We start from the raw sequence: 16800 nt of genomic DNA, 5'->3' as shown, positions 1-16800 counted from the left end.
AAGCTTTTCGGATGTTGTGCTCATGACTGAAGGAAAAGATAATTCAGTACGTTCTGAGACACGGAGATGAAGCCAAATATATATCTGTTCCAAATTTCTTGAAAGTGTAAATTGATTCAAGAGAATATATTAACTCTTCAATTAGGTTTTTATTTCATCCTGGAAAGGACAATTTGTTGTTTAATTCAATGTTTGATAAGATGCCGATCACATCTTTGCGTTATCACTGGCAGTGCGAATAAAGTATTGGGGGGAAATAAACACTGAAAAGCTTTCCAGAACGTTCTTTTCATTGGATGCATTTGCTAGTGTGCCTGCTATCGCTCAGAGACAGCATTTCACTAAAATGCCACACTGCATCAGCTGGCCCTGCTTATATTATTGATGCTGAGACCAACGTCAACCGCTGCGCTATCCCCGTTGCCACAGTAATGGACGCTTCCGTTGCCGTAGGTATCCGCTGCCCTGCATCACCTGGTCCTGCTATCGATGCTGAGACGCGCTCCGCTATCCGTTGCCATACCACAGCTGTGGCCGTTATCCGCTGCACTGCAACTGCTGCTGTATCCACTGCTGCTGCTAAGGGAGGACTGCTCCTGTTGCAGTCTAGAATTATAATGAGCGGCTTCGAGTGAAACAGGCTCTTTTATAGGCCAAATGGCACATTTTAAATGGCAAGGTCTATAATTCTGTCGACCGTGCTTGGGAAGCAATCATATAACGACCAATCAGAGGCCGAATTTTTCGTTTTGACAAGGCTTGACTATTTTCAATAGTACAATAGTTTGAATAATAAAATTACAATTATCTGCATTTGGGAACAATCTTAGAAGATTTTCCAATTTATTGCTGCAAGAACGAAGCAAATCCGTCGAATACTAACCGATTTATTAGCAATTGAAATTGGACATATTTTTCACTTTTTTTGGTTTTAGATTTTCATTTCACATCCCTATGTAGCCGTGCTTCCTGAGAGAAGTATTCTACTTCAAAAAAATGGTTTCGAGAAGCATTGTTGGCACACTCACCTTGGCTGGAATTTCGCCCGTGTGTTTTTTTGTTTTTGTTTGGACGGCAGCCAATGCGACATTTGCATATACCTATAATTCATTCGTTCTTTCGTCGAATCACGCTGAGGCACTCGTTTCATAATCTGCGACACCTTCGCATGCGGAATCATGCGGTTTATTGCGTATGACTCATGCGGTTGTGAAAGGTTTGGTCTGACTGTCGCCAACGGAAGAGATTTTCTCCACGTGCCAATCCGCGTTGCCGGATAACGTGACACCAACGTGTTTTTCAATGCCATGCGGGATTTATTCTCACGAGGGATCCTTGACGGATGTGCGCTTATTCATCTCGGAGAACAGAAGTGCTCTGATTTATGGTGGGAAAATTTACTTGGGGACAGCACATACCGCTTATTCGGAAGGCAATTTTCCCGATTAGCGAGAGGGTGATAATTGGAGTGTCGGCAGAGTTTCGTCACGGGCATCATATTTTGTGTGACGCTGACAGTAATAATCGTGTTGCACAAAACAAAGCAATCATTGTACCTAATTGACTGATTGTTGCAAAGGGTGAGTCAGATGATAACCACAGGAGTAAGCATGAAATTTGGGCCCGCATCAACAAACCGCAATTGGAATAACCTACGTACAACTTTCTACATAATCATAATTGTCTGGTATTTCATTAGTCCATAGATCGAAATTTAGATTTTTTTTGTGTACAACATACCTAATGTTTTCAAGGTAGAGATCGTAGTAAGCTACTACCTCGAACGGAGGAAAAATATTTTTACGACAAAAGGTTCTAGTCATATTCGTTTTCAAATGTTTACAGTTATTTTCCAGAAGAAATATAAGTTTTTGTCCCCGTTGATCAGCTGATATTCCCTGATTCTGGGACAGATTGACTGTGTACCGGTAGTTTCTGATGTGATTCATGGGTAAACGAGCGCACGGAAATCGTTCACATAACGCAGAGCCTTGGTCGAGATTCTAAAGGTATGAAAGCTGTCTGTACCCGTGGTAGGAGAAGTCAGTCGTTCATCACCTTAGGCTAAATTATTAAGGACATTTGCTAATGGAAAATTTTTATTATCGTTTTTTAAAGCCAAAAGCACAGTTTTAATTTTTTTCCAAAGTTTACATTTCTGTCAAGTAAAATCAAATTTTCTGCATCATTTCCAACAACATTCTTTCTAGAAGCTTAGCAGCATACTGCAGCAGTATTGCTAGTAAAATTCAATGATGAGCCGTTCGTCAAACATTCAACCAGTTTGAGGTGAATAACTTTTTCTTCCAGCATCGTAGCGCCTCACGGTCTTCAGAAGAGTTTTTCCCAGGCAAACTTCCTACAAATATCATGTATCTATATATTTTTAGGAGCCAACCGGACATCTCTAAAGAATAAGTTTTGGAAAAGTGGATTTCAAAAAATCGGGCGCCAAAATACCGATTCCACCGATCGATCTGAAAAGTTACACGGTTGTTATAAGGAACACGAAAAGTGATGGGGGGAGCTAGAATTTATTTTTTGTCCCACCCTAGTGAATATATGTCGCAAGTGATCACACTTGAAGCAGACTTTACTCCAGGTATGCTGTTGGTTGCATCAATGGAATGATTTGTTTGCTTCTTGTGAATGTTCTGAGCATGGCAGCAATCAGACTCTGCAAGGCCAAGTTAAGTAAATCTTATGTTTATCTCTCTTAGCATCCTACAGTGAAACTACAAGACTCCTCCTTTTTCTTAAATTGGCGCTCGTTGAACGAGTCAAAAATTTTTGTGCGGTAATGGGAGGTGGTTGACGGACAAAGCATAATATCACGTTTATCAGTATCTTGAAGAGCTTTTGGACGGATATAACGTAAACGTTTTTCGACTTGTGCGCAATCTTTATGTGCTTCGTCGTGGTATCGATAAATAATGTTGCTGCAAACATCAAGACTATACATCACTTTGAACATATATTATTTTGAGGGTAACACAAACCTGCTTTTCTTATCATAGCCCAGCGTATTCAGGAAGAAAGGGCAGCGAACCTTTTCTGGTCCACCTCTTTCATCTTCTAGTTGGTAGATGTATGAGAACAGTCTTCAAAATTGTTGGTTCTCAGGAATAAGCTGGCCGCGCTTCACAGGACAACGCTTGCTGAACTGTAGAATGAAAGTCATCTGTTTTGTTCCTGATAATCCTCAATACCAGCAATTGACCTGACTTCTTCGGTCAAGTCTGATTTTTTCGTGACACTATTTTTGGCAGCCACGGTTTTCAAAATAGGTTTATGATCGGATACTCTTTTTTACCGGAAGTTTGAGCTTTTGTGATTCCCGTTTTCTCACTTTCTTCGAACTCGAAGCGATAGACTGACTGCCATCTGCAATCTCATTCGACAATGACGAATATCTTTCATCATGCGAATCAGAAATGTCTCCAAAAAGCATTTTTTACTGATACAAGTCAAGGTGGTGCCCTCCACGTTGGTTGTTGCTGTACGTCATAATCGTTGTCGATATCTTCAGAATCCGAGCTTGCATATACCTTTATCAGATCCAGAGCCCGTTTTCTGTACATTTTTCTCGAATGGAACAATAACACGAACAAAACCTTATTATCCATGCGGCCTTCATTGAAACATCAGTTCTTTTTGAATTGACAGATTAGTTTGTTGAAATTATGGATTAATATGATTATTCTGGTAAAAAAAAAACAAAAACGCATTTTTCTCCCAATGACGGTGTTGGTTGTTACGTCAACTATGTAAACAGGGGCAGTGTAGCGAATATTTGCTCGGAATCCTGCTTGCTTAAACGGCGGCATAACCACAGTGTCGTAGCCACAACTGGAGAGACGTAAGCGAAGATCGTGTGTTTTTGGACGTAAGCTTCTAACGTTTTGGTAGTGCACACATTGAAAACTGAGTCTGAAGAAAGTCTCATCTCGCGGGGGTGTCCTTCCCTTTGAACAATTTTAGGTTTGTTACTCTATACACAAATAATGCAACAAATAGAAACTTTTGACGTGACTAAAAATGTCAAAAAATGTCTGGATGTTTTTTTTAAACGTTCTGAAATTTAATTGAAAAAATGTTCCGGAAATGTCCTAAAATTGTTCAAAATACGTATAAGAAGAGACTTGAATGTCCAGAAATCATAAAAAAATCTGGAATCTCCAAAAATGCCCTGACAATAACCCCAAAAAAGTTTAAGAAATGTGATAAAAATGGGCAGCTACTTCGAAAATGTTCCGGAAATATTTCGAAACATCTCAAAAATATCATTATCGTACTTCTAAAGTAGGTTTAAGAAAATGTCTCGGGAATGCCTTGAAAACATCAACATCCGAAAAAATTTTCATGAAATGCACAAAATTGTTTCTAATTTTCAAAATTTTCTAACATCGTCTTTGAAAAGTCTTAAAAATGTTACAACAAGACTCAGAAAAGATATTTCAAGAGATTTTTACATGATAGAAGTCTAAGAAACGAATAAAAATGGTAAATTTGTCAAATGTTTCAATTGCAGAAAAAGAACCTTGTTTTGAGTGTCATAAAATTTTGTCTTAAAATGTCTCAAAGTGCATCGTGGATGCACCCAAAATGTTTTAGAAATGTACCAGAAATGTTCCTTAAACGTCACTACAATGTTCTGAAAATATGAAAGAAAAATCGTCATTTTTAAAATATACTGGAAATGCTTGAACAACCGCACATTTCGTAGTTGCTGATGAATCTGAGCTTATGAAGTGGCACAAAGAACCTCAACGGTGCTGGCTACATCCTCACGTCGATTACCTGAGGAAAAAAGGAAGCGTTACAATCGTTGTTATCAAAGACCGAGTTTATCTGTGCATCTCTAGTGGCTAAAACGGAAAGGAAGGTGCTTTTGTCACCGTGGTCAGTGACGGATTTTTATACTTTTACCCTTCCCTTCTCACGCTCATATATGGATTTTTCTGCTCTTCTTTCCCGACCCTTGTTAGTTGCCCTGCCAAGTATCGGCGACTAACCTTTTGCAATAAAATTCCTCCATTATTCAAAAACGGTACAAGATATCGACCTCATTTCAATCACGTTTTTCGTTTCAGGCCACGAGTGATCATATATCAGTTTTTGAAAAAAAAAATGACAATTTTTGGTGTAAATACTCAAAATTTAAAATATTTTGGTCTCTAGATTGAGCACTATTATAATCAAACGAAGTTCAAACATTTAAGGACGATTTTCTTCGTTATATTTGCTTAACTCCAAGGGGGAAGGCATCCCCCGTGCAAAAAAAAGAATCGGGTGTTTTGTATATCAGTCTCTAACTCTAAACGTGATGGCGGAGCTACTTCGTTCAGAAGTGTGCTCGTTCAAAGAACGGTACGAAAATGAACATCGTGCGGCACTTTGTGGACGATGGATACGCCCGTTCCGGCATCTACCACATCTTTTTATTATTGGATAACGATCAGAGCATCGAGAGAAAACTCGGTTCCAAAGATGAAGCTCCAAAGAATGCTGAAGAGGAAGACCGAGGGAAAAGTGCCTATATCGCTGCGTTCGCTTGGCTGAGAGGTCGGAGCAACCGGCTAAACAGTAAAAAAGTACCTGGCGAACAAGGACATACATGTCAGGAAGCGGCAGTCCCGTCCACTGGTATCGAAGCTGCAGGCAATGATGCAGCGGCAGCGCCTGAATAAGATGGTCAAGTCGATTTTCCCGGACGTTATGGACGATGAGACCTATCTCACCCCAAATGGCAACGAATGGCAGGGCACTTCGTTTTCTACCTCCCCCTGTTGTCGCGAAAACTGAACAGGAATTGATAAATACACTAAAGTCTTTTTTACGCGGGGGATATGTAGCGCGTAGAAAAAAATCCGCGTAAAAAAAACCGTTATTACGAAATTCGCGTAAAAACTTGATTTGCTAAAGGTTGCTAAAGGTGCATTTGCTAAAGTGCTAAATCACTTCTGCTAAATTATTTCGAATAAATCAATAAAATTTTTAGTAAAGAGTTATTTCCACATACGAATCGAGCTGAATATCAAGGAAACATAAAAATATGTAGAAAAGGCTAGGCCAAATCAGTGAATACTAATAGTGAATCTCTAAATAAGCGATTTGAACATGAAAACCAATAAAAAGATACCGCGTCAAAAACGACTTTTCTGAAAACGCGTAAATTCCGAAATTCGCATAAAATACCACGTGCATTTCGAAATCCGCGTGAAAAAAACACGTAAATTCCGAAATCCGCATGAAAAACTGCGCATAACCCTTTCCGACCGGGCTTATATAATTGCTTAGGTAGAAGGTGACTTAAACAAAACCTTCTCTCTCGCTTTTCGAACGTCCTATTCATTGTTTTACTGCTCACAACGCTAGTGTCAACATCGCAGTTGCTACGAAAAATAAAAAAAAAACCGGAGTGTTATTATAAAGGAATTGTTTCGATTTTGGTTTTGTTATCTGTCATTTTTTACCTACACAATCGTGTGGGCTCGGTCGGAAAGCAATAAAAAACGCGCATGAAAAACTGCGTAAAAAGACCTTAGTGTATAACGAAGAAAGAACTCAAAAACATGCCTACACGCATGTTTTCGTCCGCCATGGCAAATGTTCCGGTTACCTGCCGAAAGGCCGCTTGCAAGGTCGTAGGTTTTTTTGCAAGTAAGCTAATACCTTCCATGGGAAATTTATAAAACTCAATGTTCTGTCTTAGTTTTTTTATCACCATCCAATGTAAACGTTATAACTACCTAAAGAGGTATTCATTCAACTGTGTGTGACTTCATTTCCGGAATTAAGGTGAGGGAAAGGTCAAGTAGAGGGATGGGAAGAAGCCTAAGTATAGACCTATGCGTAAAAGTCCCTCTAGCATCAAATTGTTCTGTTGTTCGTACTGTTGCTTTTACCGGCATGTTTTCTTTTAAGACATCAGTTTTTATTAGGTTCTGAAAGCAGGATTAAAAATTGTTCAAGAATGGGGGTTGTTTCAAACTTTCCGGAAAACTTTTACCTTCGAGACATCATATTAGTCTAAGCTCATGGAAGCAAAAACAAATTGACCTATTGGGACGGGGAGACTCTGTCAATTTCTATATCGATATTGGTACAGAGAACATCACGGGGAACGGATGGTGTCCATTCACGTCGTCTGTGCTAGGAATGCTCGCATGTAATTGGTTCATTAGGCGCGTAAATTTGTTATTGAAACTTTTTATCAATCTTACCGCTTAGCAATGAAATTAGAGTGATAACTAGCATGTCACAGAATTGTTATACATTTTATCTATCCAACAACATATTGGTTATTTTTATCCATCATGTGGTTGTACTGTTATTAACGTTTGAAATCTGACGCAACATTTGCCAGTTTCATTTCCAGTTTTACAGAATGCATCTCAGTATAGTAAACGAAGACGTAGTCCCACGTCAAAAACAAAATGTCCAGAAATTGTTTCCAGAGTACACCAGAAATGTTTCAAAAATATCAAATGGTCACAGTGAGAGACTTTTTGAAAACGATGAATCAATAATATCACGAAAACATGTTATTAGGTCTCAAAAATGCCCCAAAACTGTTTAGACTTTTATCTCAGATGTTCTGAAAATGTCTCGAACTGATAACGTACAAAAAATCTTAAAGGGCGTCCTAGAAAGTTTCATATTGTACCAAAACACTTCGTTGGTAATGCTGCTTCCTGCTGCTGAGCGTACTCCCGTGCAACTAACTCCCGTGTCTCGTAGTTGCCCGATGAATGGTCGCGGTGCGTGACTTTGACGCGCGTTTCTCAACGTCGACAGTTTCAACCGCATGCGTACTAGAGATGGGCGGGTACGGGTATTTTTACCCGAAACCCGTACCCGACCCGTACCCGACGGGTTCGGGTCGGGTTCTCGGGTAACGCCAAAAAATATTCTACGGGTTCGGGTCGGGTACGGGTAATTAAAAAACCAAGGCTTCGGGTTCGGGTCGGGTACGGGTTTGAAAAATTCTCAATTGGTCGGGTACGGGTCGGGTACGGGTAATTCAATTTTCGTGAATTGTGAGAACTCAATTTTTATCATTTCAAGCCTGGGTGTTTTCTTAATGTCGATAATCGGTAAGATCGGAGAGAAAATCGCCCATCATCACTCAACGAGAGATCGCCCAATACCTATTCTGACAGTTGTCGGCAGTCTATGCACCAAGGGAATGACATCATGCTATCGCTTTCTAATGTTAGATTGAATAGTTTTTCCTGCAACGGTTTTGATTTAAATGGAGTTTTTGTCGGGCTTTTTTTCATAACTGTCAGGAAAACCGCGGAGCATTGCACAGTGGGGCGACTTAATACAAATGCTTGCCAAGTAAAAATAAAGTGTCGATAAATACGACAAAAATATGGTATATACTTAATTTTGGGGTGCTGAACACGAATCTCCATTCCACTTTTTATTTGGAGACGTTCATAAAGCACGTGACTTAATTTTTCATGATTTTTTAGCACTTCTCCCCTAACTTTTTATTAAACAGAATTATATGATCTTCAACCACAAGCAACGCCACAGGGCGTCCTCTTTACAAAAACAGCTTACGTAGTTTTTGCACAACTCCTCAAATCAACCAAATTTCGCAAAAAAAATTGTTTTTATAAAAATTAAAACAATATTATATATTATAATAGGTAATAAAAACTAACTACAAATCAACTTTTTCTTCGAGGCCAAAAAAAATCAAGCTATCATTGAAGCTGCAGAGCGTTTCAAAGTAATGATATATTTTTTTTAAATATGTCAAAAAACGTCAGTATGCCGAGTTTTCAAAAGTTATAAAAAAATCAAATTTTATGATATTGCACCCATATATTGGACTAAAGCACTTAAATATTTATTTATTTATTTAATATCTGTTTTTTACTGATTTTTAGAATTTATCAATGACACTGAATCTATACTCAAAATTACAGGTTTTTGGCAAATAAAGTGAATTATCAAATTTTTCTCAAGTTATAAACTATATTAACTTTGACCTTTTAAAATTCGTTTGACCCTTTAATGTGTTTATAAAACTCGTCGTTTATTTTGAACTTTACCAGACATGCACTTTTCATAGTGGATAGATTCCTTATAGTGGACCACTCGCCTGAAACTCTGGGTTCATTATCATTCGTTCACACGCACACTCGGTTCTAGCCTGGCTCCGGCCATCATCTCGAGAAACCACATATGACAATCAGTGCATAAAATGTACGAGGTACCCAGGCATGTTGAACAAAAAAAAATTAAAAAAAAACCAGGACGGGTCGGGTACAGGTCGGGTACCGGCAATTTCGGCGTTTTTTTCTATCGGGTACGGGTCGGGTACGGGTAGTTAGAATAGAAATTTTTCGGGTTCGGGTCGGGTACGGGTATTTTAAACAAACCAGACTTCGGGTTCGGGTCGGGTACGGGTTTGGAAATTTTCGATGAGTCGGGTACGGGTCGGGTACGGGTGAAAAGTTTCCCATACCCGACCATCTCTAATGCGTACTGCAACGAGGCTATAATCCGAATATATATCCGCACTGCGGTAGGTGGGGACGTTGATGCCGTCTGAGGAGAATTTACCGTCAATTAGAATGTGGTTGATTTGGTTCTCTTGTAAGTCAGGTGATCTCCAGGTGACTTTGTGGATGTCTTTGACGAGGAAGAAGGTGCTTCGGACTTCCCAAAAAGCTCAGAATGTCCGATAATTGTTTACTTGAGAATTTTTTATTTTTTATTCTAGTTTAATTTTTTATTCTAGCTGTGTTTTATGAAATTGTTAGAAAAATGCATTTCATGGTTATAAGGAATAATGTGAAGTTAAAATATCTGATAGAAAATCAGAAGTTTTCTTTTTATTTCAATTTAAGTCGTGGTTTATCTTTCAGACAGTGGAATATCCATATTTCGAAAGAATACTTGCCGGAAAATTTTGATTTTTCGAATAGTTAAAACAGCGTTCCTCTTTTTCCATTAAACCAGAAAGAAGCTGTTATCCTCCTCTTGAATAATTGCACTTCTAAAACGATTCGTTCCGAACAATAATTGAACAAGGCAGAATTGGCCGCTGGTTCGGGCTGATAACAATTAGCTTAGCATAAAGAAACAGCTATAATACAATAGGTACTTACATAACTACACAATAATTCACTGCCTTTTTCTTCAAATTTGGCACACCAAGTTTTTTTTCTGACACTAAAATCACTCCGAGTGAGAAAACTGATTTATTGTTAATAAGCAGCGCTTACTTCGATCGCTCAAGTTAAAAATGCTTTTCGCATCGTAAACGCCAACAACATTGGGAGTGTGAACGAAATTTAACCTAGTTTTTTATCCCTTCATGCTCCTTTTGCAGATACCAATAGAACTTGCCCTCCAGCTGGGCAACATCAGCTCGAGTGACGATGTTTTCAACCTAGTCGATCCGGACTCCATCGATCATCGGATCTTCTCCAAAGATGGTGAGTTTCTTTTCCGTCTATAAAATAATTAAAAAAAAAACCCGTTTACTGAATTGGTTTGAGTATTCGACGAATATATTATTTAAAATATATTAAAACAAGATTCGAAAACAAAGCTCTAGGTACTGGACAACTGTTTGTACAAAACGAAGGAAAAAAAAAACAAAATAAAATCAGAACCGCAACGGCTTCCGTATTGTTGTAGAAACATTACTGAGTTTTCGATTTTTGGCTGCCGAACCACCGCCACCGGGACTTCCGGCGGCAACGGCGGAAGTTTTGCGAGGCCACGTTTGCTGCACATTTGGCGCGCTGCTACTGCTACTACCACTGCCACTGCTGCCGCTACCAACTTCGACGAAAGCTTCTGCTGCGGGTCTACTGCGCCGGGGAGTTGTTCGCATACCAATCAACCGGCGCCGTTTGAAAGGTGTAGCGGGTGGTTGTGGTATTAGGGTAGCCAGATCGCCGACGCTGTCGGCTTCATTTGGTGGAGATTCGGGTAACGGTGCGGCTTCCAGACAGTCTGGCTCTGGTGATCGAAGTGGAGAGGTGCTTTCTTCGGCGAAAAGATTTCGCCGAACGGTGGTTGGACGCCGTGAAATGTCCTCATAGATTATTAGAGCGAACTGAATTTCACCCGAGTTTTGATGCGTTCGATAGGACAGCTTTAGGCGGGTACGCTTCTCGACAGGATTGGTACTGGGTGGGGTTGGGGGCATCGTGTCCAAGCTGTCACCGGTTGGCGTTCTTCGGGGGATGTGATGTGTGGTACGGGTACCACGATGTTTCGTCTCACTGGCCATTCGCACGGTACCGAGTGCCTCGAGGTAGCGCAGTTCCGAGTAGACATTCTGGCGGGAATCGGCGGTGGGCGAGGGTTCACGTTCGGGCCCATCGTTGTCGTCATCATCATCGTCGCTCGAAAGCAGTAGGAACTGACGGCCGGCTGTCAAAGGTGGGGGATGTGCTGCCGCTGGAAGGGTCCGTGGGGGTGTCTCAAAACCGGGATCTTCACGAGAAGAGTTGAGTTTGGGACTACTGGTACCTTGTCCGACGGGTTCCGGCACAGCCGGAGTAACGCGAGAAGTACTTGTTAGACTAAAATTCTCCGGTGGTATTGTTTTTCTAGAAAAATAAAAAAAATGTAGATTCGTGTGTAATTGAAAAGAGAGGGCAAACTTACGTCGAAGTATGAGTCTGTCGATTTTCGAAGGCTTCAACCGCGGCGGCAGCGGAGAAGCTTTGTACCATTCCAGTGTGCAGTTTCTGGCGCAGGAACTTTACTATTCGGGCAGCGAATCGAATCGTTACGCCGTTCCACTCTAGGACGGCATTCGAGGCCAGCTGATGGCCCAACCGGCTGGCGTCGCTGGAACAGAGTTCCAAGTATTGCTGTAGTGCGTCATCCGGTTCGGTCATCTGTTAAAGAGAATCATAAAATTATTAATTTTTCGCTTTGTTTTCCTTGACAGGCTTTGGAGAACGATCAGCCGGAGAGACACCGACGCCGGCCGGGTGCAACACCGTGCCAACGATTGTCAGCCTACGACCGGAAAATAACAACGATCCCCGGCTGATCTACAGCCCAGTCTGTACGCGAGTTCAGCGCTGCAGCGGCTGCTGTGTTTCGAAGCGACTCTCGTGCCAACCCACCTCGACTCGCACCAGGACTTTTACAGTAAGTTTATTAACCATTAGCAACTATTCGAAAGAGAATTATAAATCTTTTTATCACGCAGGTGAACGTTCTCGAGTACGTCAGTGGTACTAAGACCCGCTTCAAGAACCGCGATCTGGCCCTGATCGAGGAGCACGTGGGTTGTGCCTGTAAGTGTCGCGTCAAGGAGGAACACTGCAACAATCTGCAGCGGTACAACGCTCGGAACTGTCGGTGCGAGTGCGTGAACAACGATGACCGGACCAAGTGCCTACAGCAGCAGGACATCAAACAGTGGAACCCGGACACGTGTCTATGCGAATGTAACGATCCGAAGGAGTGCACTAGTGGCTCGTATTACGATCACAACTTCTGCAAATGTCTGCAGGTAAACTAAACTTTTTTTAATTATTATTGTTGTTGTTCGAAGTGGACCCGTCTGCCAGTCAGGGTGTGTGTGTTTGAGGAAAATTTTTAATTTTTTTTTCTTCCAATTGGGACCCAGGGGAGGCAAACCATCAACTAACAAATTTCGTATTTATTTTCTTTTTTCCCCTTTTTTATCTAGAACGACTTTTACAGCATACATTAACATCCATTTGATGCACGACAAAAATGCAAATCAATTTGCACTGTTTCAAAATTTTATCTCACATAATCATCACAGAGAAACAAAAAATCACAACGAACATTTATAAAAAAAATCTAGTGGGCCACAAACACATTAGAGAAGAGAAGAAGAAGATTACAGTTTTGTCGTTCGATAATTGGTACAAAAATAAGTTTAATCAAATTTTTATAGTAGCGCTGATAGGAGAAATGGATGTGCCAAAACTGAACGAACAGAAAATATCCTTGGTAAACGTTAGACTGGAAGAATACCTAGATGTAGTAGACTTTAGTAGCGATGTAGAACTCCACACGTTAAAACTGGTTTGCTAGGCGTTTGTGTCTGTGCGTGCGTGTATCTTCCCTGAAATTCGCGGTTTTCCGGTCCCCGGTGGTTCCCTTCTACTGCGTGAGTATAACAATCTACCTTCTCTCATCATCGTACGTGACAATAAATTCAAACATCAGTAACACACACTTCACCCGCTCTCCTCTCCTCAAAGCCTGTGTCTTGATGGGTAATTAATGTGCTATAGAGGGCTGATGACTAACCCGGAGAAAAACGCTCCCGAAGGGAAGGTAAATTCTTGTCGCAACGTGAGCTGTAAATAACTTGCTTAACCAATTGAATAACTGTCATAAGGTTGTGATTCGACCGCTAGGGAAAGGGGAATTACACAATTATCAGCTTCTTCTTCTCTTTACCCACTAATTGTGCCTTTTCAAAACATTTTATCGGCCTAAACTTTAAAACTATTCTACGCTTTATGTTGAAAAACTAAACCCTTACACTAAAATCTCCCCTCCCTGCTGCCTGCTCCAACCCTCAGCTAATGGTGGTTTGTGTTTCCATTCTAAAAACAAATAATTCATCCGCCCTAATCAGCCACTTGATTGTCCGATTTCAAATCATTCCAGAACTCTGCCAGCCGCTATCGCAACCAATCGACGCTCGACCGCAGACGCTTGATTCTGAAACCCGTACCGGCTGCTATTTCTGCCTCGATGCCATCCGCCTAATTGCGGCGATCGAAATAGCAGTTAGACAGTACAAAGAATTCGGGCAACGCGGAAGCAGGAGTAGCTTACAGCTTCCTAAGCGCAGCTTAGAAATGATGCAGGAAATTGATCGGTTTTTTTTCTCTACTCGGGTTGTGCAGTGGCTGCTGACGGAGGACAGCAAATTGGTGGACCTTTTTTTCACTTCATTATGAGTGTCTAAGCGTGTGAACAAGAGTTGAATGAATGCAAGTATTATGTTTTCCGTACGGTAATTTTATATAAACGAAATGTATTTAAGTTTGAAACAGCTGAACAGGTCTGTAGTCGAACGAAGTTAGCGTTATTTATTATTTTATTAAGTGGAGATTTCAATAAAGATTATTCTACATTAGTTTAGATTGTTTTACTCCTAAACAATTCCTAAGGCGAGATGGGCCGTGAGTGGCCTCAGCCGACCTGACAGATCATATCAAAGAAAAAAAAAAAACAATTCCTAATCGGCCATTTTTATGTAGGTAACGAAGCAGCAAAAGTGTCACGAGTAAATATACTTACAATTTCTGCGCCCAAATCCTTCTCTATTCGATACACTTTACTAGGAAAAGTTTAGGTTCGTCACTTGCAATTGTAACAATAGCTCAGAAGGGTGAAAATTACATATTTTTCGACAGAAAAATCAATAAAAACGAATATCGTGTCAAACTGAAAACACAACCATCATAGCACGCAAAAACAAAATCGTTGCAGTCAGGCAGGGTTGTGTTGCGACTGTCAAATCTTGCCATAAAATGAAATCAGTTTTGCTGCATGGGCACTGTGCTGAGAAAGTGTTGGGATAAGGATGTCAATGCGCGTCACACTCGACGTATATTTTTTAATACGGTAATTTGCCTAATTCGCAGTGCCATAAATGTGAAGCAAGTTGATTTACGAAGAAGATTAGAAAATTTTTAAAGTGTTTTTGGTTACGTAAGTGGACTTTTTCTTGGAACGAAAACGGAACAAGTGGGTTACAACTAAAGCCTGTAGTACACTCTTTGTCTAATGGTCAAATATTTGACCTTCTGACATATTGTTCAAATTTATTTGACATCATGGTTGTTGTTTGCCCATGTTTGCCCCATGTTAAAATCGGAGAGTGACAAATAATTATCTTTGACCAAATTTTCATCTGTCAAAAAGAGACAAATATTTAACGCTCGGCCAAAGAGTGTACTACAGGCTTAACAGTTATTATTAATAAAATGAGTTACGCATTGCTTCAATCACAGATAACAGACATCCTAGCAAATTTTGCTTCATGTGTAAAAAAACGCAACGGTTTTTTAGCATGTCGCAATACGCAGTATGGTGGTGCTAAGAACACTTAGTGGTCAATGATTCGATAAAATCGATAGTTTTTCAGCTCTTATCGATATTATTGCAATAAGAAGCGTTGCCGTTTTTTGATGTAGAAATTTTGAGCAGTCGTAATTTGTACATAATCGATAATTTTGTTCAATTACAGTTTATATTTGCGATAAATTTGTTTGTTTTAGTGTTGATATGAAAAAAAAAATACACAAACCTCACAAAAACAATGTTGTATCGTTGCAAAAACAGCGACTCTACTATTTGTGAGAACTTTCATGCGTCTTGCAGCTTTGACTATGATCCTGCGCTGCCATCACTAAAGTGGTTCAAGTCGCAAGTTGCAGAAAGATGTCGTTAGCATTCCAAGCGCGTAAGAGTTTGAAATCTTACAAACGATTTCTGGATTTTTTTTGTTCTAGCTTGGATATCTGTTATCTGTGCTTCAATCGAACTTACCTTATACCCCGAAAAAAATAACCTTAGAAAACCTTAAAAATGCAGTTATTGTACATATTTATACCATAATTTAGCCATGTCGGCTTGGTATGCCGGTAGTCATAGTAAGTGAAAATGGTCTTCAATTTGCAAGCAATGAAATGGCCGAATATTGCGCTGCGAATGGTATTGAACATATTTTTACCGCTCCATACCATCCTCAATCCAATGGGGAAGCGGAGAGGTTTGTAGATATCTTTAAACGGGCTGTGAAAAAGATTCAAGGGGGAAGAGCAAGCATCAATGAAGCGTTAGACATCTTTCTTCTCACGTATCGGAATACTCCTAATCGCTCCGCTCCTGACGGCAAATCACCTTCGGAAATAATGTTCGGTCGCAAACTGCGAACGTGTCTTGAGTTGCTCCGACCGCCAGTTCAACACTTCGAAAAGCCACCAGGAAACGTAGACATTCAAAGACGATTTGTGTGCAACGATCCTGTTTATGTTCAAGTGCATATAAAGAATTCTTGGAAGTGGGCACCTGGGGTCATTTTAGAATGCATTGGAGACGTGATGTATAACGTTTGGGTTGACAATCGACGATTATTGCGATCCCACATTAACCAGTTGCGGAAGCGCATTGATTGCGACTCTGCAGCAACGTCGCTCAGTAAGCAAGTGACCCTTCCTCTTGACGTCCTATTGGATGCCTGGAACCTGCTTCTCTCATCGGTGTCTGTGCAGCGACCGCTGGCATCAAAGTCTGTACCATTGCAACCCATCGTATCACAAGAAGCCTTAAAGATCAACAACAACCTATTGCGTCGTCGACACTGAAACTTGATAAGCCAACTGTATCAGCAGCGAGTCAGCAATCGTCGTCGTTGTCTTCGCAATCACCTACAAGTTCTTCTGAAACAACGTTAGTCCCTCAGTCAGTATCTACACGTCGCTCTCCTAGAACTAGGAACCAGAATTTTTTCTCATACATTTAGAAGTCACTAACATTGTTCACATGGTAAATTTATTGTCGGTGGTGGAATTAACAACAAAAAACGTTGTTAAAACATGGTGATGACTATAAGTTCACAGTAAAAATACCATGTTTTTTATGATTACAATAAAAAACATTGTCCATTCTGTTTTTTCACCACAAAAAACATCGTACTTTTTTCGGGTCTGTACAATGCTTATGAAAAATTTTAAGTGAACATTGTTCTCTTGATCTTAACTTGTTTTTGCCAATAATGCTGCCAGGAACAGCGGGCTGCGACGA

The 16800-nt window shown here is 40.4% G+C and overlaps 2 protein-coding genes across 4 annotated transcripts in view; one reads left to right on the top strand and one right to left on the bottom strand.

Annotated features, from left to right (window-relative positions):
- LOC129725115 (platelet-derived growth factor subunit B) overlaps positions 1-14125 on the top strand; it is a 37063-nt gene extending 22938 nt beyond the window's left edge. For 2 of the 3 annotated variants that reach the window (XM_055680573.1, XM_055680582.1), the window contains exons 3-6: positions 10358-10463; positions 11939-12144; positions 12206-12511; positions 13651-14125. In XM_055680573.1, the coding sequence (XP_055536548.1) occupies positions 10358-10463; positions 11939-12144; positions 12206-12511; positions 13651-13752 (720 nt within the window). In that variant the 3' untranslated portion in view covers positions 13753-14125. Of the gene's footprint in view, positions 1-10357; positions 10464-11938; positions 12145-12205; positions 12512-12691; positions 13142-13650 lie in introns of those variants that run through there. The other variant, XM_055680591.1, reaches the window with a different exon arrangement.
- Positions 10508-14475, bottom strand: LOC129725104 (uncharacterized). Its single transcript, XM_055680563.1, has 3 exons — positions 14290-14475; positions 11650-11885; positions 10508-11591 (listed from the first exon to the last, which is right to left on the bottom strand). Exons 2-3 carry the CDS (start codon positions 11883-11885, stop codon positions 10637-10639), a joined length of 1191 nt encoding a protein of 396 aa, XP_055536538.1. The 5' UTR covers positions 14290-14475; the 3' UTR covers positions 10508-10636.
- Positions 14476-16800: the final 2325 nt, after the last annotated feature.

Source organism: Wyeomyia smithii, chromosome 1, assembly GCF_029784165.1.
Source record: "Wyeomyia smithii strain HCP4-BCI-WySm-NY-G18 chromosome 1, ASM2978416v1, whole genome shotgun sequence".
Lineage (NCBI taxonomy): Eukaryota > Metazoa > Arthropoda > Insecta > Diptera > Culicidae > Wyeomyia > Wyeomyia smithii.
This window is presented reverse-complemented; position numbering and strand designations above follow the sequence as displayed.

What these genes read in the sequence shown, in the direction of transcription:
- LOC129725104 (XM_055680563.1), bottom strand. Translation starts at nt 11,885, where the DNA reads ATGACCGAACCGGATGACGCACTACAGCAATACTTGGAACTCTGTTCC. An exon ending in CGACAGACTCATACTTCGAC is followed by an intron (nt 11,592 to 11,649) that starts GTAAGTTTGCCC and finishes TTATTTTTCTAG; the next exon opens with AAAAACAATACCACCGGAGA.